Raw genomic sequence first — 27865 nt, 5'->3', positions numbered from 1 at the left:
CCTCGACCTAGCCTGCTGCGGCCTTTCACCACTCACCCCCCTCCCACACCCGCTCGCCTACTACCTCCCGCGGCCGCGGATTGGCTCGCTCGACTCGGGGCCTCGCCGTGCGATTGGCTCCGCCGGGAGACCGGGTGCCCGCCCTCCCCCCTCTCCGGCACCCAGCAGGTTCGGCTGCGCTCTCGGCTCAGCTAGTTCCTGGTCTGACTCTTAGGCCCTGCCTGGGCGACAGGACAGCGGGAGAGCTGCCGCGGGCGAGTAACTGCTCGCGGGGGAGCGGCGGGTGGGGGAAGGGAGCCGGAGAGATGCTGCCCGGAGTGTAGCCGCCGCAGCAGCAGCGCCGCCGCCGCCGCCACCATCATGATCATAGAGAACGTGGACGCGCTCAAATCCTGGCTGGCCAAGTTGCTGGAGCCAATGTGAGTGCGGCGGGGGCTGGTTGTGGGGAGTGGAGGAGGAGGGCGAGGGGCAGCGGCGGCGGGGCGGCGGTGGAGGCCTTCCCATGTGGGAGAAGGGAGCGGAGGGGTGAGAGGCAACCGAGGGAAGGGGGGGCCGAGCCGGGGAAGAGGAGTTACGTGTATGTGGGGGCTCCTTGTTAAAGAGTCAGTGGGGTGAATGAATAGGTGAGGGGGGGTCGGTACTGGTAAAATGCCTCAAGTCCTGGGGTACATGTGCGGGGATGGGCTTCGTGCCAGGAGGCGGCGGCGGCAAGAGGGGATTCGTGAAGAGCTGCTGTGGGTCGGCAGGGGGTGCGGGGCAACTGGCGTCAACTAGGGGTGTGCCTCAGGAACGAGGTTAAGGTTATAAGTGGTTATGGGGCGGGGAGGCCGCTGAGGGGCCGCGTGAGGAAGTTGGTTGTTTGGGTGGGGGACACACACACACACACACACACATACACACACGGAAAGAGTAGGTGCTGAGGTTATTGGGCTATGCAGGGTGCTGCTTTCTGTCCTCTGCACTTGCTCGTAGTTCTTCCAAACTGTAATCTGGTGACTAATTGTTTTCTAATGCATAGCTACCACAGTATATATCACTTTAACAAAACCAGGGGAACTACTCTTCAGAGCAGCTCCTTGAAAATTAAAACATGCAGCATTAGGCCAAGTGTGCCTTACTGCAGGAGTGCGACAGTGGAGACAAAATGTTGCCCCGTCCTGTGTTCATCCCTTTGTCATAACATCTGAAATGTTGGGGGTTGATAAGTTGTTTGTTAGGGCAGTTAAAAAGAGCACTTCAGACGGAAGAGGGCAATCTTGATTGTGTTTTTATTTTTAGTTGCAAGCTTTTGGTTATAAGTTACTTTGGGTTTCCTTGGGCTGCTTACCCAGGGTCTGTGTTTACTTTTTGGAACAGTGTTTACTTTTTGGCACAGTGGAGACTGTGGTGTCTTTATAATATATGTGAGCCTCCCATTTGGAGGGGTTCACAGCAACCCTCCACAAAAGCCTTGCTATCTCCCATATCTGCAGTTGTCAAAGTGGCCCATGGGAGTAGGGGAGTTTGGGACCACTGTTAAGATATAGTTATCCATCCTTGATATATACTGAGAGTTTGACATTGTTGCTTAATAAGCTGGTGTTTTGTCAAGCTGACACTTAAATTCTGAGTGTATATCACTGCATCAGTGATAAGCAGGCAGAGACACTAGACGGAAATCTTATATTATATATATTTTTGCAGTTGGTCTGTTAATTGTCTTTTTGGCCCAGGAGCTAACATGTCAACTTCCCTGCACTTAACTTTGGGAGCAAGTACTCTACACTAAACTATTAGCTTGAATTGATATGTGACTTCAGTTTAAAGTTCTGAACAGAGAGTTAAGACTACAGACACTCTTGAATATGCCAAGAGTGAGTTAAAACTAAACTTGAACTACCTTGTTGTAAATAGACAGAGTACATTTCTGTCTCATTTGTATAATCTTAATGTGTACTTCTCTGCTGCATAGAGTTGTGAAGCATTAATTTTCAAATGCCTGCCCAGTTCCTTGAAGACATTTCAAGTGCTAATTATACTGCCTTTGTGTTGGCTTTTTGTTGGCTTTAATATGCATTTCCTATTTCAACTACTACAAAATTCTGATTTATTATTAAACAATAAAGAAGTAGCAATTTCACATTTGCGTTTCTGGGCAATTTTGGCATTTAATCCATAATTACAGACTTGCATAATTATGACCATGAAAAGTTCCTAAATTCTTTACTGTGGGTGGGATTCACCTAGCAAACTCTATGAGTGAAAGTCCTAGGCAAGGGCTTCTGTTTGTGCAATGGGGCTTCCCCACTCTCCTCCCCCTGCTTGCCCCCTGAAATTGGCTCAGGAGGGTTAGGAATACCCCTAGTACAGGGGTGGGGGTAGAATAAATCGTTCCTTCTGGCTACTGGATAAGCTTGTGCAGATTGAATGTTTATCATAGCGCAACATTAAATTTCACCCAGTATATTTAGTTGTGCATAGTAGTTTCTGGGCAAACCATTTTGGTTAATCTGCTAAATTATGTATTTGGTTAATATTGATAGTTGTTGGAGTTATGCTTGCAGTCACAGCTGTATGTAAATACAGTTGCTGAAACCTAGTTTTGAATATTATGTCCTTGTTAGATCAACATGCATTTTTTCAGCCCTGGTTTCAGAACTGGTCATAAAAACATGCTTCATTTAACATACGAAAAGTAGAAAAATGTCTCTAACTTACCGTATGTTTTAGATTTCTTGAATATCTACAGCTACCTTATACTGAGCCAGATCCTTTGGTCCATCTCACATTATTGTTGAGTTGGCTGTCTTGAGTCTCATGCCGGGGTCCCATCTAGACTTTAACTGGAGTCTCCAGGCATTAAACTGATACTCTTTGCATGCCAATCATGTCGTACCATTTTGCTATGGCCCAGTTGCCCAGGTAATTAAGCCATTTGTGGTTCAGCATCCAGGAGCAAAGAGGAAGTGTTTAATTCAGCTGAATTAAAAACCTCAGAAAGGACACTTTGAGGGTAGAATAGTGATTATTTGCTCAACTGTGGAAATCAGAATTGGGGAGAGCCCTGCTGCAGTCATGCCCTGCTTGCTTCTCATATGGGTTATAATTTAATTAGGAGGTTTCATGCCTGTCTAGTTCTGTGCTCCCTTTCCCAACCTTTAATCTATTGGTGATTAATGTAATCTTTGCTTTGTACTTGTGTTAACCAATCAGCAATAAGCACATATGTGGCAAATGCTGTAAGATTCAATAAAAGGGACTCTCCGAGACTTGCTCGAGAGATGCCTCCCGTATGACACCTTGCCATTCGTCTGTCGCTTATTTCAACCCAACAGTTGGCCATGGTGAAAACAGGGAATTGGACTAGATGGACCTTTGGCATGATCAAGCAGGGCTCTTTTATGTTCTTAGTTCTTCCACAGAGCTGTCAAAATCATACCAAGTAGTAGGTTTGCTTGTTTGTTTGTATAGCATTTGTTCAACATAATTTCTATTTTTGTATCAATTCTATTTTTGTATCGAGCACTAGTTAAATTAAAACAATAGCAAGATGTTCTATCCACCCTTGAATTAGAAGACTTCATTCTAAGGCTCTGAGCCTAAGCATATGTACTTGGAAGCATGGCCCACTAAAATTTGTGGGACATGCTACTTAATAATGAGGCGAGGTATTCATGCTTAATGACATGTTTTCACTGAAGAGGAATCCATTGTAATGCTTCATTGTGTATTAGACTCATAATGCTGTAAGTTACATAACGATAGCAGTATTTTTTTCCTTAGATGTGATGCCGATCCATCAGCCTTGGCTAACTATGTTGTGGCATTGGTCAAAAAAGATAAACCAGAAAAAGAACTGAAGGCTTTCTGCGCTGATCAGCTAGATGTCTTTCTGCAAAAAGGTACTGCTGTGATTTTTATTTTATTTTATTTTATTTCTTGCTAATGGCAGGATTTTGTGAATATGGTGGTAGGAAACTTTAGGTAGGAGACCTGGAGATAGAATCATGGATTTGTAGAGTCTGAAGGGACCCCCAAGGGTCACCTAGATGGAGCTTAATTATATGATAGCAGCACCAACTGTATAAATTTCTCAGTAAAACAACTGTACTGTACTCAGAAAGGAACTTTGCCTATTTACAATTAAGCAGTATATAAGAGTGTGAAACATCCCCCCCCCCCGGTCACAGATAGTTTTAACTTCTGTGCACAATTACTGGAGAAATACATCTTTACATTGGCCAAAGAGTATCCATATTAACTTATGAAGACAAAAAAATAGAAGTAACTAGAGCACAATTTTATTACGGCACAAACCAGTTCATCTCTAAGTTAGTGTAGCATGTGTTAGCTATGAAATACAAATATGAATCACAAAGTGTTTGAACATAAGCCGCAAAACATTGGCTGCATTTCAGTGTAATACTAAACCATAGTTTAGCACTGACTAAAATGTAATTAGATTAATTACAGTTTAGTGAGTTGTCTGAACCATAGACTGGTTGATCTTAACTATGGTGAAAGCTCACAAACTATAGTTGGCTCGCTTCCAAGAAGGTTGTAGAGGATGCTTATGATCCTGTTCTTGGGCCTGGCAGGTGCAAAGCCAAAATAAATTATATGCTCCTAACTATGGGGCTGATGAGGAGGCAGCATTCATCTTCACCGCTGCTTTGGAACTCCAGGATTGGAAGGAATCGTCAAGCTCCATTTGCTTACACCAACACTTACACCATCTTTTTCTGTACACAAAATGATTAACCAATAGGTTTTAATGCATTTTTGAGAACATATGGCATAGATCCAAAGGGCTAGTTTAGGTAGAGGACAACACCATACAAGAGTGTACAGTGGTGCCCCGCAAGACGAATGCCTCGCAAGACGAAAAACTCGCAAGACGAAAGGGTTTTGCGTTTTTTGAGTCGTTCCGCAAGACGAATTTCCCTATGGGCTTGCTTAGCAAGACAAAACGTCTTGCGAGTTCTTGTGAGTTTGTTTCCTTTTTCTTAAAGCCGCTAAGCCGTTAATAGCCGCTAAGCCGTTAATAGCCGTGCTTCGCAAGACGAAAAAACCGCAAGACGAAGAGACTCGCGGAACGGATTAATTTCGTCTTGCGAGGCACCACTGTACTTTTGTGGAACATTTCATTTCCTTCAAATGGTAGACCTCCGTGTCACTTGGCAAATGAATTTTTAAATACTCCTTACTTTTAAAGAGACTTGCAGTGTAGCATGGCAGACTTTTTGCTAATGAGAAAACTAGACCAGCGCTCTTTCAGGCACAAGGAACTCAACTGGCCTGGATCAAAAGAGCAGAAGTGTGATTAATATAAAACTAGGGAGTAGGATCTCTTTTGGAATGATTCCTTTTTTCTGTATGTCTCTTCCAGAAACCTCAGGCTTTGTTGATAAACTCTTCGAGAGCCTGTATACGAAGGATTACCTAGCCCCTAATGAACCAGCAAAGCCAGAGTTGAAGCCTGTGTGTCAGGTTAAGGAAGAAATCAAAGAGGAGGTAATGTTAAATTTCTTTGTCTCTTGCTTGTGTCTCTTGGTGCAATCCTGTGCATGTTTGTTCAGAAATGTGTCCCACTGTGTACATAGGATTGAAGCCATGCAGTATAGGCTTATACATATCTACTCAATAGCAAGCACCCTTGAGTTCAATGTGACTTATTGACAGGCAGTTATAGGATTGCAGCCTTAGTCTAGCTTTATTAGAAACATGAGAAGTTTTTCCCCCTTTAATATCCAAAGGCAGCAGATAAGCTGGTGTGTGTATGTACATGTGTAGACACACACATGCAGGTGACAGTTTCACTATCTTTAATAGTGCAGATCCATTGTTAATAGTTATGCATGCCATTTTGAAAAGCTTTGTATGGCAGTTAGCAAAGTGAAAATTTATTTCATAGTTCAGCCCTTTTAGATGATGAATGGCTTGGTAAACTTGAGGTGTCAACACTGTGCTTTTACATTTATTTATAGCCTACTCTGTACCAAGGTTCATCAGGCAGCTTACTACATGAACGAAAGCAAAATAAAATTGATTGAGTAGTGAAATAAAAAGTATATGCTAAAAACAATGCAACCCAAAATACAAGGAGATGAGAATAAAATAATAAGGTTGAAACAGTTTAAAGCTATAAAAGACTTTAAAAGTCCTGGATTATTATTATTTAAATTTTTTTATTAAAAGATTTTCTTGGATAACAAAAGAGGTATTCATGTGGTACCAAAAAATATGATACCGTGCTCTCTGCAGTCACCTGGTGGAAGCACCCAGTGATGGGTCTCAAAGACTTCAGGGTGCATATAGGATGAAGCAATCCTCCAGGTACCCTGACCCGCAACCATAAAAGACTGAAGGTCAATATCAGCATTTTGAATTGGGCCTGGAAACAGATTTGAAGCCAGTGAAGGTGATGAGCACTGGTGCAATGTTCTCATCTCTCTCACTTAATAACCTTGCAGCCATATTCTGACTGAGGTTTCTGGACAATTTTCAGAGACAGGCCCACACACAATATCTTGCATAATCCAGACAGGTGGTTACCATGGTGTGGATAACAAGTTAAACTATCTGCCCAGTTACAGTTGTCCTAGATGGGGCTTGTCAACCTGGGAGGGTAGCCCATCCAGGAGAAGGAAAACACTGATCCTAAACCGTCTCTACCTTGCAGCTATACTCATTTGTATGAAAGGCTTCGGGAGTAAACCCTGAGGAACAATCTATGCACACTGATTTGCAGGACATAATTAGGAGTATAAAAGTCTTAAGGTGCAAACTCTACACAAATCCAGAATGGGGTGCCTAAGGCAGTTGGATGGTGTCTTGTATGCCTCTTCCTAGTAACTCCTGCAGCCAAACAGGTGCCAAATGTATTGCTCTGCTTTCTTTTGGACAACCTCAGCGAGGCCGAGAGGGAAGTCTTTTCGTCTGGCAGCCCAGGACCTCCATACACCCTAACCAGGCTTGTGCCCCAGGGAGGTCACTTCGGTGCTGCAAATGCAGCAAAGTTGCAATTGTAACTGTTGTACCAATCTAAACTGGTAGAAGGTTCTCCATGCTACATTTGTCCTTCTGATGATGAAGCTGAATCAGTGAGCACACTCAGTGTCTAACTCCTATTAAGGGAGTGCAACCAGGCTTTAAAGTTGATTCTGAAGCCAGATAACCAGACCTCTGCAATCTTCTGCTTTTTGAGAAAGTTTACTTGAAAAGAGAGGTGCTCTACAAGAGTCCACAACTTCAAGTACCCCCGCATTCTGTTACCTATCCTGAATCCTGTCGAGTCTGACTTCATACATTGCTTGCTAAAATCCTACAACCTTGGCTTTTCTAAGATTGTACAGTTCATAGTACTAGGGGTGTCTTGTTTAAGAGTAAGTAGTGGAGAAATAAACCAGTTAAAGTGTAATGTGTTCATAGCTCAGACGGGCTGATCTGATGTAAGTGGTGGACATATTACAGCAAAGTATTTGGCTATACTTAGATAAGGTCAAATGAGACATGATATCCTCACACCACACAGTCCCGCTCCTCCCCCATCTCATATGCCTGTATTTCATGTAATGTTAAAGGTGATTTTTATTTCTAATTCTAAATTCTCTTAGATATCAAAAGATTAACTAGAGAATGCTTAAATCATGTTTAGACTCCCCCCCTTTCTATAGACAGTTCAGTATATTCTGCCACACTTTTGTTGCCTTTCTTCCACAAACTTTTTTAGAAATTATGAATTGCATTATGTAATGAAAGCTAATGGCTTTGAGATTACAGAGTTAGACTGTTGCACACTTTATACGGTTTAGAGATTTCAGTTCTTCTGCTTATGAAAACTAATAACCCTGAAATAGCTCCAATAACTCTTGGATGAGACTGATTTTTCATTTCAGTTGGCATTCAGGCCTGCCTTTGTTGCTGAGACTGCCTTGGTTGGCCTGTGTCAGGAAAGGGACAGGGAGGATGTGTCCATATTGATTTTTCTTGACCTCTCTGCACTTTTTGATACCATTGACCATAATATTCTTACAGAGAGGCTGTCAGAGTTGAGAATAGGCTTTGTTCCTACTTGGTTTGTTCTCTCCAGAAGGTAGTGCTTAGAGGGTATTGTTTAGCTGCATGAAGCTTCCAAAGCACAGAGTTTGATTTTATCTCCCATTCTTTTTAACAACTGCATGGAACTCTGGGCTAGATGAGGGCCAACAAATTGAAGCTCAATCCAAATAAGACTTAAGACATTGGTAATGTGCAGGTCCTCTGTCTGCATGAGTAGAATGCATCTTCTTTTTGGAGGTGTTGCACTCCCTTTGAAGGAGCAGGTGCGCAGCTTGATGGTACTCTTGGATCCAACTTGGTCAATGTAAGCATAAGTTGCCTCAGTGGCATGGAATGCCTTCCGCCAGCTAGCTCAGCTGTGTTCCTATCCAGCTAGACATGAGCGTGGTTTCAGTTGTCTGTGCTCTGGTAACCTTCACATTAGACTATTGCAATGTGTCATACATTGAGCTGACTTTGAATACAGTTTCCAAATTACAGTTCGTTCAGAACATGGCAGCTAGATTGTTAACTAGAGCAAGGAAGCATGAACATAGAACACACACCAATTCTGACCTGACTGCTCTGGTTGCCAGTTTGTTTCAGGCCCCAATTTGAAATTCTAGTTTTGACATTTTAAAGCCTTGAAGTGTCTTCATGGTCTTCTCCCCATAGACCCGATGAAAGTAATAAAACAGCATATTTGTTGTGACCCTCTGCCCCGCCTCGCTTGTGAAAGTCTTCTGAGTCCAAGTAGTAATCCAGCCTTGTTGAACACAAGGGATATTGCAACAAATTATAAGTGCTTCCACAGTTATACTGTAAAGGCAATCTTTTTAAACCTAAAATATAGCAGTTTTAAAATTAAAATGAAATTCCTTAAAGGTAACAATTATAAAAAATATTATGATGGACATTTGTTTGTTTGTTTGTTGAATGTTTATACCACCCTTCATCCTAGATTTACAGGGCAGTTTATAATAACATAAAAATGAATACCATAGTAACAAACCAAAGCAGGCCACCTACCCCATTTAAAAGACCATGTATTGTTTAATTAGTCAAACGCCTGAGAGAAGAGGAGTGTTTTTGCCTAGCACCTACAGATAGGTGCCAGGCAAGCCTCCCTGGGGGGAGGGGGGAGCCATCACAGAACAGAAGAGCCTCAGATGATGATTGCAGGGTCCAGGTTGGTTCATATGGGAAGAGATGGTTGTTTTGTAGTTGTCCTCTTCAATACATTTCACACTAGAAGCAAATTTAAAATGTGTATACAGTGACTTGTCTCGAGCCTTGCTCTCTTATTGCTTAAATGGGTTTTTATATTCTTTGGGGTCTTCCCCGCGCCCCTGGGAGTGAGCTTCGTGTGAGGTGATGATTTGCTGTTTGTCTTTAGCCATTTCAGGAGACTTTTGAAGATGAGCGAGAGGGCAAAAAGAAGAAATATACTAGCCCACAGAAAAATCGTTCAGATTCTAATGAGCAAAGGTTAGTATCTGAAGTATTCTTCTTTTAACACTTGTTAGCATTTGTTAGCCTCCAAATCAATTAAACTTCTCTGTTTCAGACATCATAATAAGTTTTGTGATAAATTTAGTAATGTATGTCTCCCCTCCTTTTGTATTATGATCGGGAAGTTTTACAGATTCTCACATAATCCATTAAGATGTGACCTTGAGGGCCAGACAATCACATTTAGCCTAACTTACCTCACAGGGTTGTTGTGGGGATAAAATGGGTGGAGGAGAACTAGGTACCCCACCTTGAGCTTGCTGCAGGAAAGATGGGATATAAATGAAATAAGTAAATATACACACAATTTTAGAGAACTGTATTGAATCCTCTGTGCCCATGGATGCAAATAATTGTTTTATGCAGGAGGGGGGCAGTCCCCAACTATATTAATATGATTTTTTTTATTTTTATGCAGTACTAGCATCCTTTAGTAAGACAAACAATTTGGCGTTTATTTGCTTTAGGGCTATTACACCTAACATTTTTTGTAGTTTTTCCCAATGTTGATGTCACTTGGATATAATTACGTTGTTTAGTTCTTCATTCAAACTTCCCTCTGTCAAAACTGTTGTTCTGTTTTGATGCCATAAGCATTTTCAGCTTTTCTAAATCCACCTGTTTGCATGTGTTGTTTTTCTTAATAGAACTAGAGAGAGAAAAAGAGATGATGGCAAATGGAGAGATTATGATAGATACTACGAACGGAACGATTTGTATAGAGACAAATACGATTGGCGAAGGGGAAGAAGTAAGAGTCGCAGTAAAAGTAGAGGACTTAGCCGAAGTCGTAGCCGCAGCAGAGGTAGAAGCAAAGACCAGGAGGCAAACAAAGAAAGGGATGCAAACAGAAATGTTGGTGAGTCGTTTAAGGATAATAGACAAGTAACGTCTAATTTTAAGTTTCATGGGAGTTAATGAAATGTCATACTTCTTAATGAACATTTTATCTTGAATTTCTGGCAAATTCAACAAACAGAATTGTCTTTGAAAAGAAGTGATTGCTGACTTGTTATAAAGCTGGCTAAAAGCTGTGATCTGAGAGCAACCTAATCTAGGGATATATTTTTTTAATTTGTTCTCAGGTGTATTCTGGTAGAGCAGTACCTTCTGTTATACTTTCCCTGTTGGTAAAAGCTGCTGCTTTATATTGCTAGGTTTCTTTTGGCAAGGAAGAAGTGTTAGGTTTTCTTAACTTTTAATGGATCCCTGCTCCTAAATAACTGAGGTCTTGTGTTGCTATAGCCTTTCAAGACAAAAGAAAGTAATTGAAATTACTTGAAAAATACAGTTTACTTTTTATTTCTAAAGGAAATCAGTTTAGTTAGTGCATATGTTGCAGGACAAATATTCACATTGTCTTGCAAGAACGAGCCTAAGTACACTGTTAAGACATTAACCAGGTTGTGCTTATACTTTTTTTTTCTCGCATTTGTTATGGTGTTAAATTTTCTGTATGCTGTCAGAGAATCTCTAAGCACGAAAGACGAACATAGAAACTTACCTAATCTATTACGATTTTTTTTTTTCCAGATCACAGAGATCGAGCCAAATTCAAATGTGAAAGGAGTGATATGGAGAGCTCATATAACCCAGTGGCTTTGTCTTCCGTTAACTCTACTGAACAGTATTCCTCTGGAGCACAGTGTATTCCCAGTGCTGTTACTGTGATTGCACCTGCTCACCATCCTGAAAACACAACAGAAAGCTGGTCAAATTACTACAACAATCATTCTGCTCCTAATTCGTTTGGCAGAAACGCTCCACCAAAAAGACGCTGTCGAGATTATGACGGTAAGTGTTACTCCTGGTTGTTCTACTTAGATTTTGCAATTAAGAATGTTGTTTTGAGCTATTTTGTTGTTGTTGCCAGCCACACAGTATAAGTGAGACTTTGGCTTAAAATCTATATGTAATCTATTTTCATTCATTCGTATGTAATCTATATAATCAATCAGATAAAGGTAAGCTACCATTAATGATGGTTTATATTGTGATTTATTTTTATTTTACAGAGAGAGGATTTTGTGTACTTGGTGACCTCTGTCAATATGATCACGGAAATGACCCATTGGTAGTGGATGAAGTATCTTTGCCAAGCATGATTCCATTTCCTCCACCACCCCCAGGACTTCCTCCTCCTGGAATGCTTATGCCTCCTGCGCAAGGCCCAACTCACAACATGAGAATGCCAGGGCCACATGTACATCCTCGGCCGCCGCCACCTGTTAGAATTCCTATACCAAGTAAGATTTCCTCCTTAAAATAGCACTTTAAAATACTACAGTCGGCACAGTAGCTGAGAACATTTCATAAATGGTGCTTTATTTCTCTAACGTAGCATTAAAGGAATCTGGGGTTTGAAGGACCCTCCAGAGCACATTTAAGGGTGGGTGACGGAGCTGCAGGGGGAATAACTGAAAACTGCTTTCCTCCTGCCCAGACCCTCTAGTAGATCCAGTGCTTGGACTCCTAACTAGGTTTTTGCCAAAGGCTTTAATGTGAAGGTCAGTTTGATATATATAAGTCAGGTTATGAAGCTTTCAGGTTAACGAATGCAGCAGTGGTCTAGGTATATGGCTAAACAGAAACTAAGATTTTGTCTCAACACTTGACACACCCTAAATGGGTTGAGCCATGGGGCTGGGCAAACAAGATGGCTCTCCTCTGAATAGGCTGGGCCTGCTGAGTGTTTGCACCCATGCAGCCATCTCCACATCCTTGTGATGGAGGCAGAGTCAACAGGGTTGGCTCACTGTCTCATTTTTCCCTAGGCAGCACCCCAGGAGGGTTCATCGCTGACAGTGGGCAGGGCCAGGATCACATCAGTCTGCTGTGGTGCTTGGGGTGTCCAAGGCACTCTGCTGTCTGTCCACACAGCCACTGTCCTGGAAGTGGACGGACATCTAAGCTGCTAAACCTCTTCCAGTTCCTCTAATGCCTTGTCCTTGTCCCATGCCTCCTTCCCTTTTGACCAATTCCACCAGGATGTCTCCATGGGGCTTGTGTCACCCCCATTCTGCTTAGTGATACCATTGGATAAAGCATAGGTATATAACTGATCTTAAGGCTGCAGCATAATGGTGCAGGATTGCAGCTTAAATGTATAATGTATCTTGGACCTTAAGACATGCAAACAGTTGTTGATTAGTTTACTGGTGGAGACAGTAATGTTGAGGATGTGTAAGGTTTTTTCCTGCCAGGGCAAATAGAAGCATGTGCTTGAGTTGGCAGTTGGCGGATAGATCAGGTGCCAGATCACACATTTATATCATGCTGGAGTCTTTCTCCCAGGCAGTAAGGGCAAGTTTGTCTCTTTTTAAGAATAGCTGGTATATGCCAAGGTGTGCGTTTTCTGTCACGTCAATCGAAGTCCTCTGCGTTGCATAGCCACTTATAGAGTAGTGCTAAGGAGGTGAAGAGTTAAGGGTCACGCTCCAGGTGTCAGACAGACTGGGCACCTAGGTAACAGGAGTGTCAAAGCATTTCCCTATTTACTTCATTGTATAAAGGCAATTATTTTTGGACTTGCCTGAACTAGCAGCCCTCTTCAGGAGTTGGGCCTTTTTTCAAACCTTTGGATAATGAAAAAGCTTTTCCTTTTTTTCTCTCTCTAAAACATCGGAGATGGTAGAAAGAACTGGCTAGATTAAATTTAGTTTCAGACCAAAAATAGAGAACATGCCACTGCGTGTATGTGTTTTTAAGGGGAAGTCCACTAATGCTGTGTTTTAGTTATTAAAAAAAATCATTCACAGTAGTCACTTATTACTAATCCTGAGATAAATTGGGTCAGGGGAGTAAATTAAGGTCTTTGAATTATTTACTGGTTTGGAGATTTGAGCAAAGTACAAGCTCATCATAAGAGGTCAGCTAGATAAACAAAGTATCATACTTGAAAAATATCTCTCTCTCTCTCTGTGTAGGATTATAATTTAGGGCATTCACTAGAACAGATGAATAATTAAAAATTTAGAAGAATTTGGATTCCATTTCCAACAGTAGCCAGCCAGATGCTCCTGAAAACCCACAAATAGCAAACCCTATCAAGCATTTGGGAACCTATTTCTTAATGTATTGCTTCTATGGCCATAGTGCTGCTGTTCCTGCCTTAGATAAGTAAAGCAGTAGTGGGGCCTGACACACACACACCCCATACACACACTTGAAGAACAAAGATGTAGATAATGCTGAGCTAGAAAGGCCAGTGGTTTGAGTCAGTGTAAGACAGTTTCCCATATTCCTTTATATTCAGAGGCATTATGCAACATAGAAGGTCCACTTTAGCTATTGTGGAAAAAATTGTGTGAGATAAATTTGGCTAGAATTTGAAGTGGACTTGATTTGGCTCTTCCTTGACACTGGAAAGAATGGGCTCGTTTTCTGTGTGCACCCTCACTGAAGCTGTGACCAGCTTGGGTATTTGTTCAGCAGCTGCGGATCCTCTGCAGACAAAAGTGCGAGAGCTGTTGGAGGTAGGAAAATAAGATTGTTCAGCAATTATTTATAATGCAAAACAAAATCAGTTTGGGATTATTTCAAAGACCATTTATTTCAATGAACCATTATAAGAAAAGAACCCAGCAGTTTAAACAAGCAGCAGATGTGCATATGACTTGTTCAAAGCCTGTTCTTGGACAACAAAGGATGAGCCCCTTATTTTGGATCAGTCAGCAAGGATAATGTGTTTTCTTTCTTCAGTCCTACCCTTTTGGCAACATTTCTATTGAGGTTGATGAAATAATAAGCAAAAATTCTGAATTGTTGTAATCGGACAGGTGGAAAATATTTAGTAGATGTGGTTTGCTGTCAGGAAGGTCAGAATGACCACACCGTTGTTGTTGTTGTTGTTGTTGTTGTTGTTGCTGCTGCTGCTGTTGCTGTTTGTGGTGTTGTTCTAGTTGTTACTATTATTATTGTTATGCCACTGGCTCTTCCTGTTTCTAGCTCACACAGAAAGTTCATTACAATAGAAAAATAATTTCTCCAGTTTATTGAAAAGTAGCTTTAACCAGGGCTTGGTGCCATTCACTATAAATGAATGAATCAATTTATTATGGTCACAGACCAGAAATATGGACATATACAGCAATAGAGATCATGTAAATATACATAGGTTAAAATTAAACACTCGCAGTAAATAATACAAATATAAAACAATTAAAATATGTAGGTTAAGACTATGATACCACGTTGCTTAACTGTATGTAATCAAGCCTATACTTCTATGTGGCCTCAATGCTCCACTACCTGGCCATATTGTAGCCTTGTGGTTGGGCCCTCCTAACACCAGCAACTCTGCATGCTGAGTAAAGGTGGCCAGGAGACAGAGAGCTTACTGGGGCGGAGGTCCTTTTCCGAAGGTGAAAGAGCCAAAGGAGTCTTTTAGGAAAATTGGAGACATAAAAGGTTAATAATAATAATAATAATAATAATGATAATAATAATATCTGGAAAGAGAAGGAAGCAGTCATATGAGAAAAAGGTGATTGTAGAAAGATCAAGGAATGAAAGAAACCAGTTTTTTGGAATGGAGAGGCATAAGTTTTAAATAAAGTGTGGAAGGAGAAAAGAAGAAGAAAATGTAGGAGATGAGCAAAAATATTTTGAGAGGTGTTGAGGGCAGGAATAAAAATATAAAGTTTAGTCTGTTTCACCTAGAGCTTCTGAATCAACAAATTCTGCCTAAAATGGGAAGACACAGTAATCTCCAAGGCCAATGTGTGTACCTGGCTTGAAGAAATAGAATTGTAACACTCCATGCCACAAGGAAATCACAATGGCAAAGAGTTTAGCAATTTCCAAATAGGATTAAGTATTAATAAAAAATGCTATTGTTAATTGCAGCTAATCATGTCCAATTCTACCTCCATCTGCTACCATTTTGTGACTAGTGGGCCTCAGCAATTGTCAGTCCTCTCCAGCCCTAGTAGTAGAAAATTGGAGAACCCCAGTGTCCTAAGCCTATGGTGGCAAACCTTTTTAAGCCTCAACTGCATTTCTTTATTGCCAGCCCATCTGGGGACTTCATACTAGCAGGAGGTGGTACCAAAACAAAGCTGGGTTGGGCCAGAACCAACAGAGGATGGGACCATCCTACACTCACATGAATTCACACAAATGTTTTGAGAGAGAGAGAGTCTTGTTCATAGGAGACAGAGAGAGGGTGAGGTCATTTAAGAGAGATTAATTTAGCCCAGCTGAGGCTGGTGAAGCTGAAATCATGAAAGTTGTTGGTAGGGTTATATATTATGAACAAATGGATTGTGGCAAAACTCTTTTGGAACACACTTTGCAGGCAAAAAGTCAGAGGGCTTTGAGGCTAAGAATGAGGAGCTTATGCTGGAGACGGGAGCAGACAGAAAGCCAGTTATAGGGATGTAAGGAGACCCACCACATGGTCAGAGCAGCTGAATGAATGAATAAAGTTGGCAGCAAAGTGCTGGCCAGAGGTAAGGGAACCAAGGTCAGACAATATAAAATCAGGACACAAATTAGTATTTAGCTTTGAGCTCCTCAAAAGAAGAGCCATATTTTGTAATGTGGTAAAGCATGAAAAAACATAATTAGCTTTTTAGAATGTTTATGTTTCATTCCAGGGCCACCTTTATCACAGGCAAGTTTGATTAACAGCCGTGACCAGCCAGGAACAACTACAGTGCCCAGCCTTGCACCAGTGGGAGCTAGACTACCTCCTCCACTACCCCAAAACCTACTATATTCAGTATCAGAACGTAAGGAAATAAAGATTTCCACTTCTCTTGTGTTCTACCAGTACTTGTGATGTTGTTTACACTGCACATCTGAAATAGTGGGGTCTCATTTCTTTAATAAGCATCATTAAAAAAAAAAAAAGACAACAATTTTTATTGGTTTTTATCCAGCAGTACATCAAATGGTGGTGGTTCTGTCCATTGACTTTAGGCATAAGCTTACACATTAAATGTTCAAACATATAACTTAATTTAACTTCTCCCCTGAGAAGATTGAGCAGTTGATTTTCGTTAAATAAAGAGGTCCACTTTTCTTGGAAGGTATCTCTTTTTGTTATGCCTTTAATTGCCCTCCTGCGTCTGGTGAGGTGCCCAGACATTGCTGTATCCCAGATATTATTTTCCCATGTGTTCATGGGTATTTCAGCCTGGTCCTTCCATTTTCTTAATCATGCTGCAGTCACTAAGAAGCCTATTAGTTCTCTCTGGTGCAGGGTGGAGCCCGTCTATTTTCCAAAGATAGCAGGGCTAAGGCTGGATTTGGAGAATAAGGTTGGCTTGTAATTGCGGATATAATGAAGAATACTGTGTTCCAAACGTTTTCAATATAGGGGCATTCTCACCAAACATGAATAAATGAACCAAGTTTTCCGCAATCCTTCCAACATAAAGGGGAAAGGGGTGGGATTAATTTTTGCCAGCCTGACTGGTTTCTAATTAGTGTCTTGTTATACTGTGTTGTAAGTCTCTTTGGGTCACCTTAATAATAATATTTTAAAATTGTATCATGACATGCATGTTGCAGGGTTCCTGCCATATTTACATAGCTCAAATTGAACACATGTTTATATATAAATATATTGTACATGTGAATTATGTGCAATTTTTTTATTTCATAAAAATTACACACTGTTTGAATGTAAAAATCTCAATTTTGTTTACACAAGACAAAACCGTAAAATCAAGAAAGTTTTATAACCCTACTTTAAAACAAACAAATGTTAAAAATATTAAAATGTGAAAAAGCACTTCTGCTTGAGCAAATGCATAACATTGCTCACATAAGATTTTTTTAAATGAATCAGAAATCTATATTGTTCTTTCACAAAAGATACGTATGAACCAGATGGCTACAATCCAGAGGCTCCTAGTATTACCAGTACTGGTAGATCTCAGTATCGACAGTTCTTTTCAAGGACACCAATGCAGCGTCCAAATCTTATTGGCCTAACATCTGGTGAGATGGATACAAATCCAAGAGGTGAGATGTTGTTTCCTGAAACCCAAACCCTTAAAGTCTGAATACTTAGCATACTTAGCAAGGGAGCATTACAGACTTTGGCATTCATAGCAAATTAACCCAGTGCTGATGACAGTGCTGTCTTTTTCTGTGTGCAGTGATTTCTTTCCCTCATGCCTTGTACATTAAAGAAAGGGAAAGAAAATACAAATTAATGTACAGTTTGAAGAGTGGCAAGCAAACAATGATCACTAGTATCTTTACAACTAGTGCTGTTCAGTGTGTTGTAGTCTGGAATCAGATCCAGATTCTCCTGCATGAGTTTTTTCATATTTTCACTAAAATGCAGTTTGTGCCTAATAGTAGATATATCTTCCCTGAGACCCCTTCATAAGAAAGTGCTACAATTGTATGTAAAATAAGCCCGAGAAACCCAAATCTCCAGCAGTGGTCCGTATTCATGGACACCTGATCTGCTTATGTTAATATCCAATGTACACTTTTCATATGCATACTTAGAGGAAGGTTGGTAGCTTAGTGGTAGAGCACCTGCTCTGTATCCCCAGTTTACTCGCTGGCACTGGACCTTGCTGCCAGTCAGTATAGACAATACTGAGCCAGGTGGACAAATGGTCTGGTTTTGGTGTAAGGCATCTTTCTGTGTTCCTGATTTTTGAATTGTACCCAACTTAATGTGCAGGTGGTACTTGGTCTGAGCATCTTTAAGGGGTAAAGGGGACCCCTGACCATTAGGTCCAGTCGTGACTGACTCTGGGGTTGTAGCGCTCATCTTGCTTTATTAGCCGAGGGAGCCGGCGTACAGCTTCCGGGTCATGTGGCCAGCATGACTAAGTTGCTTCTGGCGAACCAGAGCAGCGCACGGAAACGCCGTTTACCTTGCCACCAGAGCGGTACCTATTTATCTACTTGCACTTTGACGTGCTTTCGAACTGCTAGGTTAGCAGGAGCAGAGACCGAGCATCGGGAGCTCACCCTGCCGCGGAGATTCGAACCGCCAACCTTCTGATCGGCAAGTCCTAGGCTCTGTGGTTTAACCCACAGCGCCACCTGAGTCCCTGAGCATCTTTAATTTCGTCCAATTTATTTATGGCATTTTTTGTTCACAGAAACCCTGAACTTGCAGCTTCCTATATATTTCAGCATTGTATATATTTCTTATGAAAGTCTGTGCATGGTAGACAGTATAGGTATGAGCCCGTTGGGAAAATGTTTTGTACATGTTTGCACTTCACCATTTTATAAATACAATTTGCTCCCACTTCATTGCAAGCATACAATCCTTTGCTTTCTTTCCAGGTGCTAACATTATCATCCAGACTGAACCTCCAATTGGCATTGCAAGTAACAGCAGTAATGTATCTAGAGTGGTGCTTGAGCCAGACAACAGGAAGCGGGTTTCAAACACTGTAGAAGGGCCATCTCCAAAGAAACCCTGGATTGGAAAGTAAGAATTTTCTGTGTCTATAGAGAACAGGCAGAATGAAAATGAGCCCCATTCAGTTCATTTGAAAATTATTTGGTTTGACTTATGAGAATCTTTTATGAGAAATGGTGAATAATTCCTCTTGTGTGTTGCAAAGAATACATTGCAAAGATAATGTTGCAAAGAATAGATTGTGTTTGTTAGTCACTATACAAAAAAGTCTCACTGCAATTTAACAACAATCAATAATATGGCAAAGGGCTTGGAATTTTACACCTTGTTTTCTGGAATGTCAGTCTTCCCCAACCTGGTGTCCTCCAGATATTATGACTGTAGCTCTCACCAAACGTGCCCATTGTTCATGGTGGTTGAAACTGATAGGTGTTGAAGGGCACCATGCTGAGGAAGGCTTCCAGTGATAAGCTCTTTGACTTCCATGTCCAGATATTGACAACGTAGTTGGGTCATTTTCATTTCATTCCCCAGAGTCAGGACAGGCTGCTGTAAATTTAAAATCTTACTTATTTTATTCCCCAAACAGCGTTGTGAGGCAGGTTAGAGGAACATCTGCTTCACCTTTGTCATCTTTGTTAACAGCTTGTTCATCATGTCAGTACAGTGAATGCCACAGCATTTGAAGTCCAAATGCTTGTCGGCAAACCCATGTAACAGTGAGCCTGTATCCTCGTGTGATTAGAAGTCCTCCTTGGTGTTTAGACACAACTCTGTAGATGTAATGGTTTCCTTAAAACATGTGAATTTAGTCTGACAATAAAATGTAGTGTGCCTAAAAGATAGTGATTTGACCAGAACTATCTAATGAGTATGTGTTGGTCAAGGAATTAAGCATATTTCTTTGCATCCCAATGTAACCCTCTGTCATTGTGTGAAATGACTGGAACTTAATATGGATATTAGTTGAAATACTTTAATGAAAAAGGAAGTAAAGTTTCATATAACACGGTCAATGTATAGCATTCATAGTCAAGACAATAGCTATCTGTGACTGTTAGACCTGATGTTAGAGAACTACTTGAAGCAGGGAACACAGTGGTAGATTACTTGGCTTCTGAGCTTCCTGGGGTATCTGACAGGTCTTTTTTAGAGACAGTGCTTGGCTTAGTGGGTATTGGTTTAGCACAGCAAGGTAGCCATTATGGTTATAGGCAATAAAAGGGAATGGGTGTATTTACATTTAAATGTGATTTTGTTAATGTTAAGAGTCAATCCATCTTTTTTCTCTTCAGACAAACTAATAACCAGAATAAGCCAGGATTCCTGAAGAAGAACCAGTATACAAACACCAAATTGGAAGTTCGTAAAATACCACCAGAGCTAAACAATATTACTCAACTTAATGAACATTTCAGCAAATTTGGAACAATTGTCAACATTCAGGTAAAACCAATAATATGCCGTTTGTGGTTTGTAATACAGCAATGTAAAGAGGGACTGGAAGTTTCTGGGACCAGTCTATATATTCCACTTTGTTCTATACTGCATTATTCTCTGGTAGAGTAAATAAATCTAACTTAGAGTCTTGCTTGAAGAACCACTTGGCGATGATACAGTCATGGGAAAAAGAAAGCACACCCTCTTTGAATTCTGTGGTTTTACATATGAAGACCTAATAACAGTCATCTATTTCTTAGCAGGTCTTAAAATTAGGTAAATACAACCTCAGATGAACAACAACACATAACATATTACACTGTGTCGTGATTTATTTAACAGAAATAAAGCCAAAATGGAAAAGTCATGTGTGAAAAACTAAGTACACCTTACAATTCAGTAGCTTGTAGAACCATATTTAATAATAATAATAATAATACCCCACCCATTTGGATGGGTTTCCCCAGCCATTCTGGGCGGCTTGTAAAACATCAGACATTAAACATTTCCTGATACAGGGCTGTCTTCAGATGCCTTCTAAAAGTCAGATAGTTATTTAGTATTTCCTTGACATCTGATGGGAGGGTGTTCCTACCCAGAAGGCCTTCTGCCTGGTTCCCTGTAACCTCACTTCTCAGTGAAGTGAAGGAACCTCCAGAATGCCCTCAGAGCTAGACCTCAGTGTCCGGGCTGAACAATGGGGTAGAGACACTCCTTCAGGTATACTGGACCGAAAACGTTCAGGGCTTTACATGTCAGCACCAACACTTTGAATTGTGCTCAGAAACATACTGAGAGCCAATGTAGGCCCTTCAGGACTGGTGTTATATGGTCTTGGTGGTGACTTCCAGTCACCAGTCTAGCTGCCGCATTCTGGATTAGTTGTTTCCAAATCACCTTCAAAGGTAGTCCCACGTAGAGCGCATTGTGGTAGTCCAAGCGAGAGATAACTAGAGCATGCACCACTCTGGCGAGACAGTCTGCGGCAGATAGGGTCTCAGCCTGTGTACGAGATGGAGCTGGTAGACAGCTGCCCTGGACACAGAATTGACCTGCGCCTCCATGGACAGCTGTGAGTCCAAAATGGTTTGATTGGCAACTTCCATAGAAGGGACTCAGATACATACTATATATACACAGTTCACTATCCATCTCTTTTTGGATTAGGGAGTAAAACCTTTTAAACTGAAGCATTATACCGTGGGTGCTTTTTAGAATGTAGTATTGTTATGTAATGTTGCCTCATGTTTTCTTAGGTTGCCTTCAAGAGTGATCCTGAAGCTGCTCTAATTCAGTACTTAACAAACGATGAAGCGAGAAAAGCTATTTCTAGCACAGAGGCAGTGTTGAACAATCGGTTTATACGAGTGCTATGGCACCGAGAAAACAATGAGCAGCAGCCATTGCCACTATCCCAGCAGCAGCAGCAGGCGCCACCACCTCTTCATCACCCACTTCACCTGCAGCAACAAATGCTGCCACAGCCTCCAGCTGTAACAATGCACAGCAGTATGGCAAAGGTATAGTGCCATTGTATAAACCTGATCACTTTTCTTTTTCCTTAGCTCTTTAGAGAACTGTGGGTCTGTTTTCAGAATTAAAAAGCTCATTTTTCAATGTTATATGCACAATGCAGGTAACAAAGCCACTGACATCAGGTGCTTACGTCATCAATAAGGCCCCAGTTAAACATCGTCTTGGAGCACCTGGTGGAAATCAGCCAGACGCTCAACATTTATTGCTTAACCAGTCTAGTGCTTCTTCAGAAGATGCTCAGGTAAAGGAGAGTGTGTATTATGAATCATAAATTCATACATCTTTTCTTTAACATGGTTAGGATGTTAAGGTTTGCCTGGTTCTGTCAAGGGTGTTCACCTTGCTATATTGAACTTAATCATGATTCAGCATCCAACAGGAAAATGAATAAACTGTGTCCTTTGCAACCCAGTGCACCACCACTGTATGCCCACCACCCTACTATCAGTGGATATGGCTAGGCCAGATGATGTGCCTTAGTGAAATCTGCCTCACAGGTTTCAAGCTCACCAACCCTCTCTCCCAGAACTAAGAATCACGGGGTGGTATTTAACTAAATAATGTAATTGCATGAGCACAGCAATTTTTGTTTGCTCAACAGAACTCTCTCCCCCCCCCCCCCCCCCGGTTTGTGCTTCTTGCGTCATCACCAAATCTGTTAAAGAGGGTTGGGGGGAAATCCAGAGCAGATAGGGGTCATGTTTGAAACAATCATAACTGTCTTCCTCCAGCTACTTCTTTAGATAAATCTCCAGCTATTGAGTAGGGTTCTCTGTCTAGTCCAAGATTTAATGCTGTGTCCAACAGAGCCCAAATTGTACCATTTCCTGCTAGGGCCAACACATTAAGAAGTCTTACTACAGCTTTCAGAGAAGCCCTCAAATCCACTAGTCCACTCTTTCTGCAGAGTCACTAGTGATATTTGGGGGGGGGGGGTATCCCATGCCATCCCCCACCTAAAAAAAGGACTAGAAACTTCTCACCCTTAAAAGGTCTGCTGTGTCAAGGCAAGTGTTTTGTGGGCTGCAGAGTGGTCGCAGGTTGATCAAGAAAATCAGATTCACAGAGATAATCTGGCTCAGTGCTAACTCAGGAAACAGCCCCAATTTTTCACCCGCATTAAAAGATTTCAGCTTTCATGCCTTAAAGACATGATGGGTTTGGGGGGCCTTCCAGGTGACAACAGAGTTAGAAAAAAAGGCAGGAGAGAAGAGTGAAAGCTCAGTTCAGTAGTTGTAGACTGATCTGTAACATCTGAAGAAACAGAATAGTGAAGGCATAATCATATCGGCAAAATTGAGAAAATTCTCGACTATTGCCAGTAAAATTTTAAAGTACATTTTCTTTAAACTATAGTAAGTATTTTATAAAATGAAACTCTAATTCTTGTTAACTCTACCTATTAATATGTAATCAATACAATTAAGGAGCAGATACTTCAATTAAGAGAGTTGGGGAAATTCCCCATTCAAAAGATCTTACATATCCCCTTTCTCTTTAGAGTGATGTTGTGTGTAGTCTTCCCCTTCATAATGATAGGGTTAGTTTTGAAATTTATATCTGCCAGGTTAGTTCCAGATCTTTGAAAGCCTAAGGACAAAATTCTACTACTATCCTTCAGTCTGTTTGTTATTGGTAAGAGTCTTTACTTCATCCTCACACAATCCTTAAAATATCACAGAGAGATAGCTTATAGTTTGGTTTCATCTATGAACAGATGGTTTCTAAGCAGCATAAGTAAGTTGCTTGCATGAAGCTTCCATCTTGCCACAGCACATGTCATCATAAAATATATTGCTGCTTTCAGATGTTTCCCACTTCAATTGGCCATTCAAAGATGGTTTACAGTTCCTCCAATCTGAAGACATCTATAAAGCCTGGTACAGGAAATAAATCTCATGATGTCCAAGAAGTTTTTAAAAAGAAACAGGTAACTGTTTGCATATTATTTCAATATATTTCATAGCCATGAGTTTTTAAAATGGGGTTCATTGTGTGACATGTTAGTCCTACCCCTAGTTCGGATTGGAATTCAGGAGATGGGAAATTCCTTTTCCCTGATAGGTTTTGCCTTGACAATTCAGACCTGAGTGTGACGAGCCTTGGCTTTTGAAATGTAATTCAATATTTTTGTGTTAAAGGGATACTCATTTTTGAGCTAATAGCCAAACTTTTGGTTGGCAAGGGGTGGGGGGTCTTCAGCGAACCTTGAATTGTTACATGTTGGTTGGTTTATCCGAACTCTACAGCAGCTATCCATCATTTGTGCATGCACAGCAAGACTTTCATTGCTTTTTTATCTTCTCCAATCCCACATGAGATTACACATTTTACAAGCACAAAACAGGCTTTCAGCCTTCCGCAAGTCAAAAGCATCATGTAATTCAGCATAGAATAGCTGCAGTTGGGGTGCTGTGTGAGAGAATAGAAACTCTAGGCATAGCGATAGGACTAATAGTCTGAATATGTAACATAATCTGAATTTTGACCAAAGACATTTATTTGATATTGCTTATTGCAACAGCTTTCCAGGAGCCATGAATGCAGTCAGGATCTGTCCACTCTGCTAACTCCCAACAGCACAACTTGCATCTGTAACTGAAGATAACTATGTTCTCTTGTAAACTCTAATACTGCAGTTGGTGGGATCATGTTTACATTTAAATTGTTCATGATATTGCCTAAAATTGTGGTTTAAATCTGTTTTTTTCTAGCCGTTGTTATTAGGATGTGCTCACTAAAAGCATTTTATTCCTCATTAGGAGGCAATGAAGCTGCAACAAGACATGAGGAAGAAAAAGCAAGAAATGTTAGAGAAACAAATAGAATGTCAGAAGGTATGCTTGGCTTTTTTTCCATTTAACTTCGCCATTAACTTTGGTTGTGTCTAATTTTAATTGTTAGTAGCAGAGTATCCCCTAGTAAGCATTTTAAGGGTGCATAATTTTCTATCTAGTGTGGAGGCTGAAGTATTTTCAATCTTGCATCACCTCTGTATTTTAACTTTCATAGATGTTAATATCAAAATTGGAAAAGAATAAGGCCACAAAACCAGAGGAAAGAGCAGATATAATGAAGACACTGAAAGAGCTAACAGGAAAAATCTCTCAGTTGAAAGATGAGTTAAAAACTTCATCTGCCAGTTCTACAGCATCAAAACAGAAGTCAAAAACAGAGGTAGGTCCTCTTCACACACAGCTTTTTTCATTTCAGAAGCTACTACAGTGGTACCTCAGGTTAAGAACTTAATTCGTTCTGGAGGTCCGTTCTTAACCTGAAACTGTTCTTAACCTGAAGCACCACTTTAGCTAATGGGGCCTCCTGCTGCCGCTGCACCGCCGCTGCACGATTTCTGTTCTCATTCTGAAGCAAAGTTCTTACCCCGAGGTACTATTTCTGGGTTAGCGGAGTCTGTAACCCAAAGCGTATGTAACCTGAAGCGTATGTAACCCAAGGTACCACTGTACTAATTTGTACCTCCGGGAAACTTATCTCCCTATATTAAAGCCAGCATGAGGGTCTTGTTAAGCATTGATCATACAACCTTTTCATGCATTATCCTCATAAAGAGACATCCAGGTGTTTCATGCATTATCCTCATAAAGAGACATCCAAGGGGCAGCTGGCTGCGTCTGTGCCTTGACAGGTTGCTGGTCATGCTCCCTTATGTGTGAGAAGGCTCCACCAGCATACAATCATGAACCATGCATGTCCTACCTACAGCCCCTTCAAAATGTGGAACCCCTTCCATGCAATATATCACTTCTATCTTTTCTATATTTTGTGCTTGGATATTCATTATAAGAGAACTACACAGATATGTGGAAATTATACCATTCTATTAATCGTCACAGGGAACCACAATAGATGATTTCGGTCACCTCCTTCTGGTCTGGTTTCTCATCCCTGACTCCTATTAAAGCTGTAAGATGACCCCAGAAACTTAGTGTATAATGAAATTTGCCTGCCTCTCGCGCACAGATACTCTACCCAACACTCTTCCCTTCCCCTCACTCAGAGAAGAGGATCCATAACTAATAAAAACAAAGAATGCCCACACTTCCCCTAAAGGGATGTTCACCTTAAATGTTGTCCCGTTGCCCACAGTGCTTTTATATCTGAGCAAAGGCCAGCAAGAGCCTTTCCCCCCCCCCCCCCACACACACACAAAGGAAGTTCCCAGAGCTGGCTTAGTTGTTGCTGGTCAGGAAATTGGGATTTAATGACACATCGATGCTAATCAATGTATCTGCAGTACGCTTTTGGGCAGCATCCCGTGAAGTTATTGCTCTGCGAAAGCATGCTGTGTTCATCGTTGAGATGAACAATGGAAGTACCTCATGACCAAGAATGTGCATTTTTGGTGCATTTAACTTGCACCTCCTTTCCATTTTCATAGCAAGTGGCAAGCTGTATTGATTAACTTGTTGAACTTATTAATTCTGAAGCTGTTAACATAAAAGGCCTGAGTCAGCCAGCCCATGGGAAAATGTTGATATTTATTCTTAAATATCAGGAGCAATGTAAACACAGTGAAATTGAAATTTTACAAATCTGTTCAGTTTTGTTTCTAAAACTTTGCTTTTTTATTCCGCTATCAACTTCTCAAACCTGTTTCTGCAGCCATAAGTGTTCAGGATCTGCAGATTTCTAATGAGAGCCTGCAGTTTGCCCAATCACCTCTAGGGGTCACATGCTACTCACAGCTAGTGTCAATGCTGGGTAGTAAGAGTTTTATAACTGTCAAAGCCTACCTTAGTATATTTTATTTATCACATTTTATATCCCTCGCTTGTAGTTCCAAAAAGATGCCCAAGGGAACTTGCAAGTATTTGTTTTTACCCAGAAGGCTCTAAGCCCTTAAATAGTGGGTGAGAAGAATTAAAACCAAAGAGGTAGCATCTTAACACACCTTGGTATGGAGATAAACAGAATAAAACAAACAAACTTACTTTTTGCTCTCCCCACCCCATCCCCAATTCCATTTTAAAGGCACAGAAGGAACTTTTGGATGCAGAGCTAGACTTTCATAAAAGGCTGTCTTCTGGGGAAGATACAACAGAATTAAGGAAAAAGCTCACCCAGTTACAGGTGGAGGTAAGTTTTCAAAATTATATACTATCTTAATTGTGCTGTATATTATACATGAAACCTGTTACAGTGTTCATGGAAGATAAAGTCTATTCCTTTTGTCTGTAGGCTGCCCGTTTAGGTATCTTGCCCGCTGGTCGTGGAAAATCGATGCCTTCTCAAAGCAGAGGACGAGGACGAGGTCGGGGAGGGAGAGGGAGAGGTACAGTGAATCATATGGTGGTAGACCACCGTCCCAAAGCAATAACCATTGGTGGCTTTGTGGAAGAGGAGAAAGATGAGTTGCTGCAGCACTTTGCGGTAAGTCAGCAATTTGTAACTAAAATTAGATTAAATTGTTCTGGTACTGTATTCTAGAATAGTATAAAGCTATGATTGCCCTAAAACATGGGTAGGCAAACTAAGGCCCGGGGGCCGGATCTGGCCCAGTCGCCTTCTAAATCTGGCCTGTGGACGGCCTGGAAATCAGCGTGTTGTTACATGAGTAGAATGTGTCCTTTTATTAAAATGCATCTCTGGGTTATTTATGGGGCCTGCCTGGTGTTCTTACATGAGTAGAATGTGTGCTTTTATTTAAAATGCATCTCTGGGTTATTTGTGGGGCATAGGAATTTGTTCATTTCCCCCAAAAAATATAGTCCGGCCCCCCACAAGGTCTGAGGGACAGTGGACCGGCCCCCCTGCTGAAAAAGTTTGCTGATCCCTGCCCTAAAACGTAGCTTCCTTCATTTTGAGTATAGCGTTAGTTGCTTTTGTGGTTAATCTTGTCTGCTTCCTAGCTGAAATTAGAAATGGAATGGCATCACATATCCACCTGCATTTAGCTTACTTCTGAAGGAAATCAACCCTCTCAAGGAATATCTAGCTGTAACTTTCACTTCCACCTCCTCCTCCTAAGATTTCTGATCTTTGGGAAGC

General features: G+C 41.1%; 1 protein-coding gene across 3 annotated transcripts; it reads left to right on the top strand.

The window, feature by feature from the left end:
* The first annotated feature begins 185 nt into the window (after positions 1-185).
* Positions 186-27319, top strand: LOC308472342 (RNA-binding protein 27-like). Of its 3 annotated transcripts, none has more exons than XM_080997122.1 (18): positions 186-419; positions 3763-3881; positions 5369-5493; positions 9416-9507; positions 10179-10390; positions 11065-11325; positions 11547-11777; positions 16110-16265; positions 17356-17505; positions 18802-18949; positions 20176-20326; positions 21577-21840; positions 21957-22097; positions 23664-23786; positions 24619-24693; positions 24869-25033; positions 26849-26953; positions 27056-27319. In XM_080997122.1, exons 1-18 carry the CDS (start codon positions 361-363, stop codon positions 27302-27304), a joined length of 2826 nt encoding a protein of 941 aa, XP_080853248.1. In that variant the 5' UTR covers positions 186-360; the 3' UTR covers positions 27305-27319. The 3 variants fall into 3 exon arrangements, with proteins under 3 accessions (XP_080853248.1, XP_080853249.1, XP_080853250.1); XM_080997123.1 differs by having other exon boundaries at positions 188-419; positions 16131-16265; XM_080997124.1 differs by lacking the exon at positions 186-419 and adding an exon at positions 458-525.
* Positions 27320-27865: the final 546 nt, after the last annotated feature.

The sequence above is a fragment of the Podarcis pityusensis genome (genome assembly GCF_964106645.2).
Source record: "Podarcis pityusensis genome assembly, chromosome: 2".
NCBI classification, from domain to species: domain Eukaryota; kingdom Metazoa; phylum Chordata; class Lepidosauria; order Squamata; family Lacertidae; genus Podarcis; species Podarcis pityusensis.
Note: the sequence above shows the minus strand (reverse complement) of the source record. Positions and strands in the feature narration are given on the sequence as shown.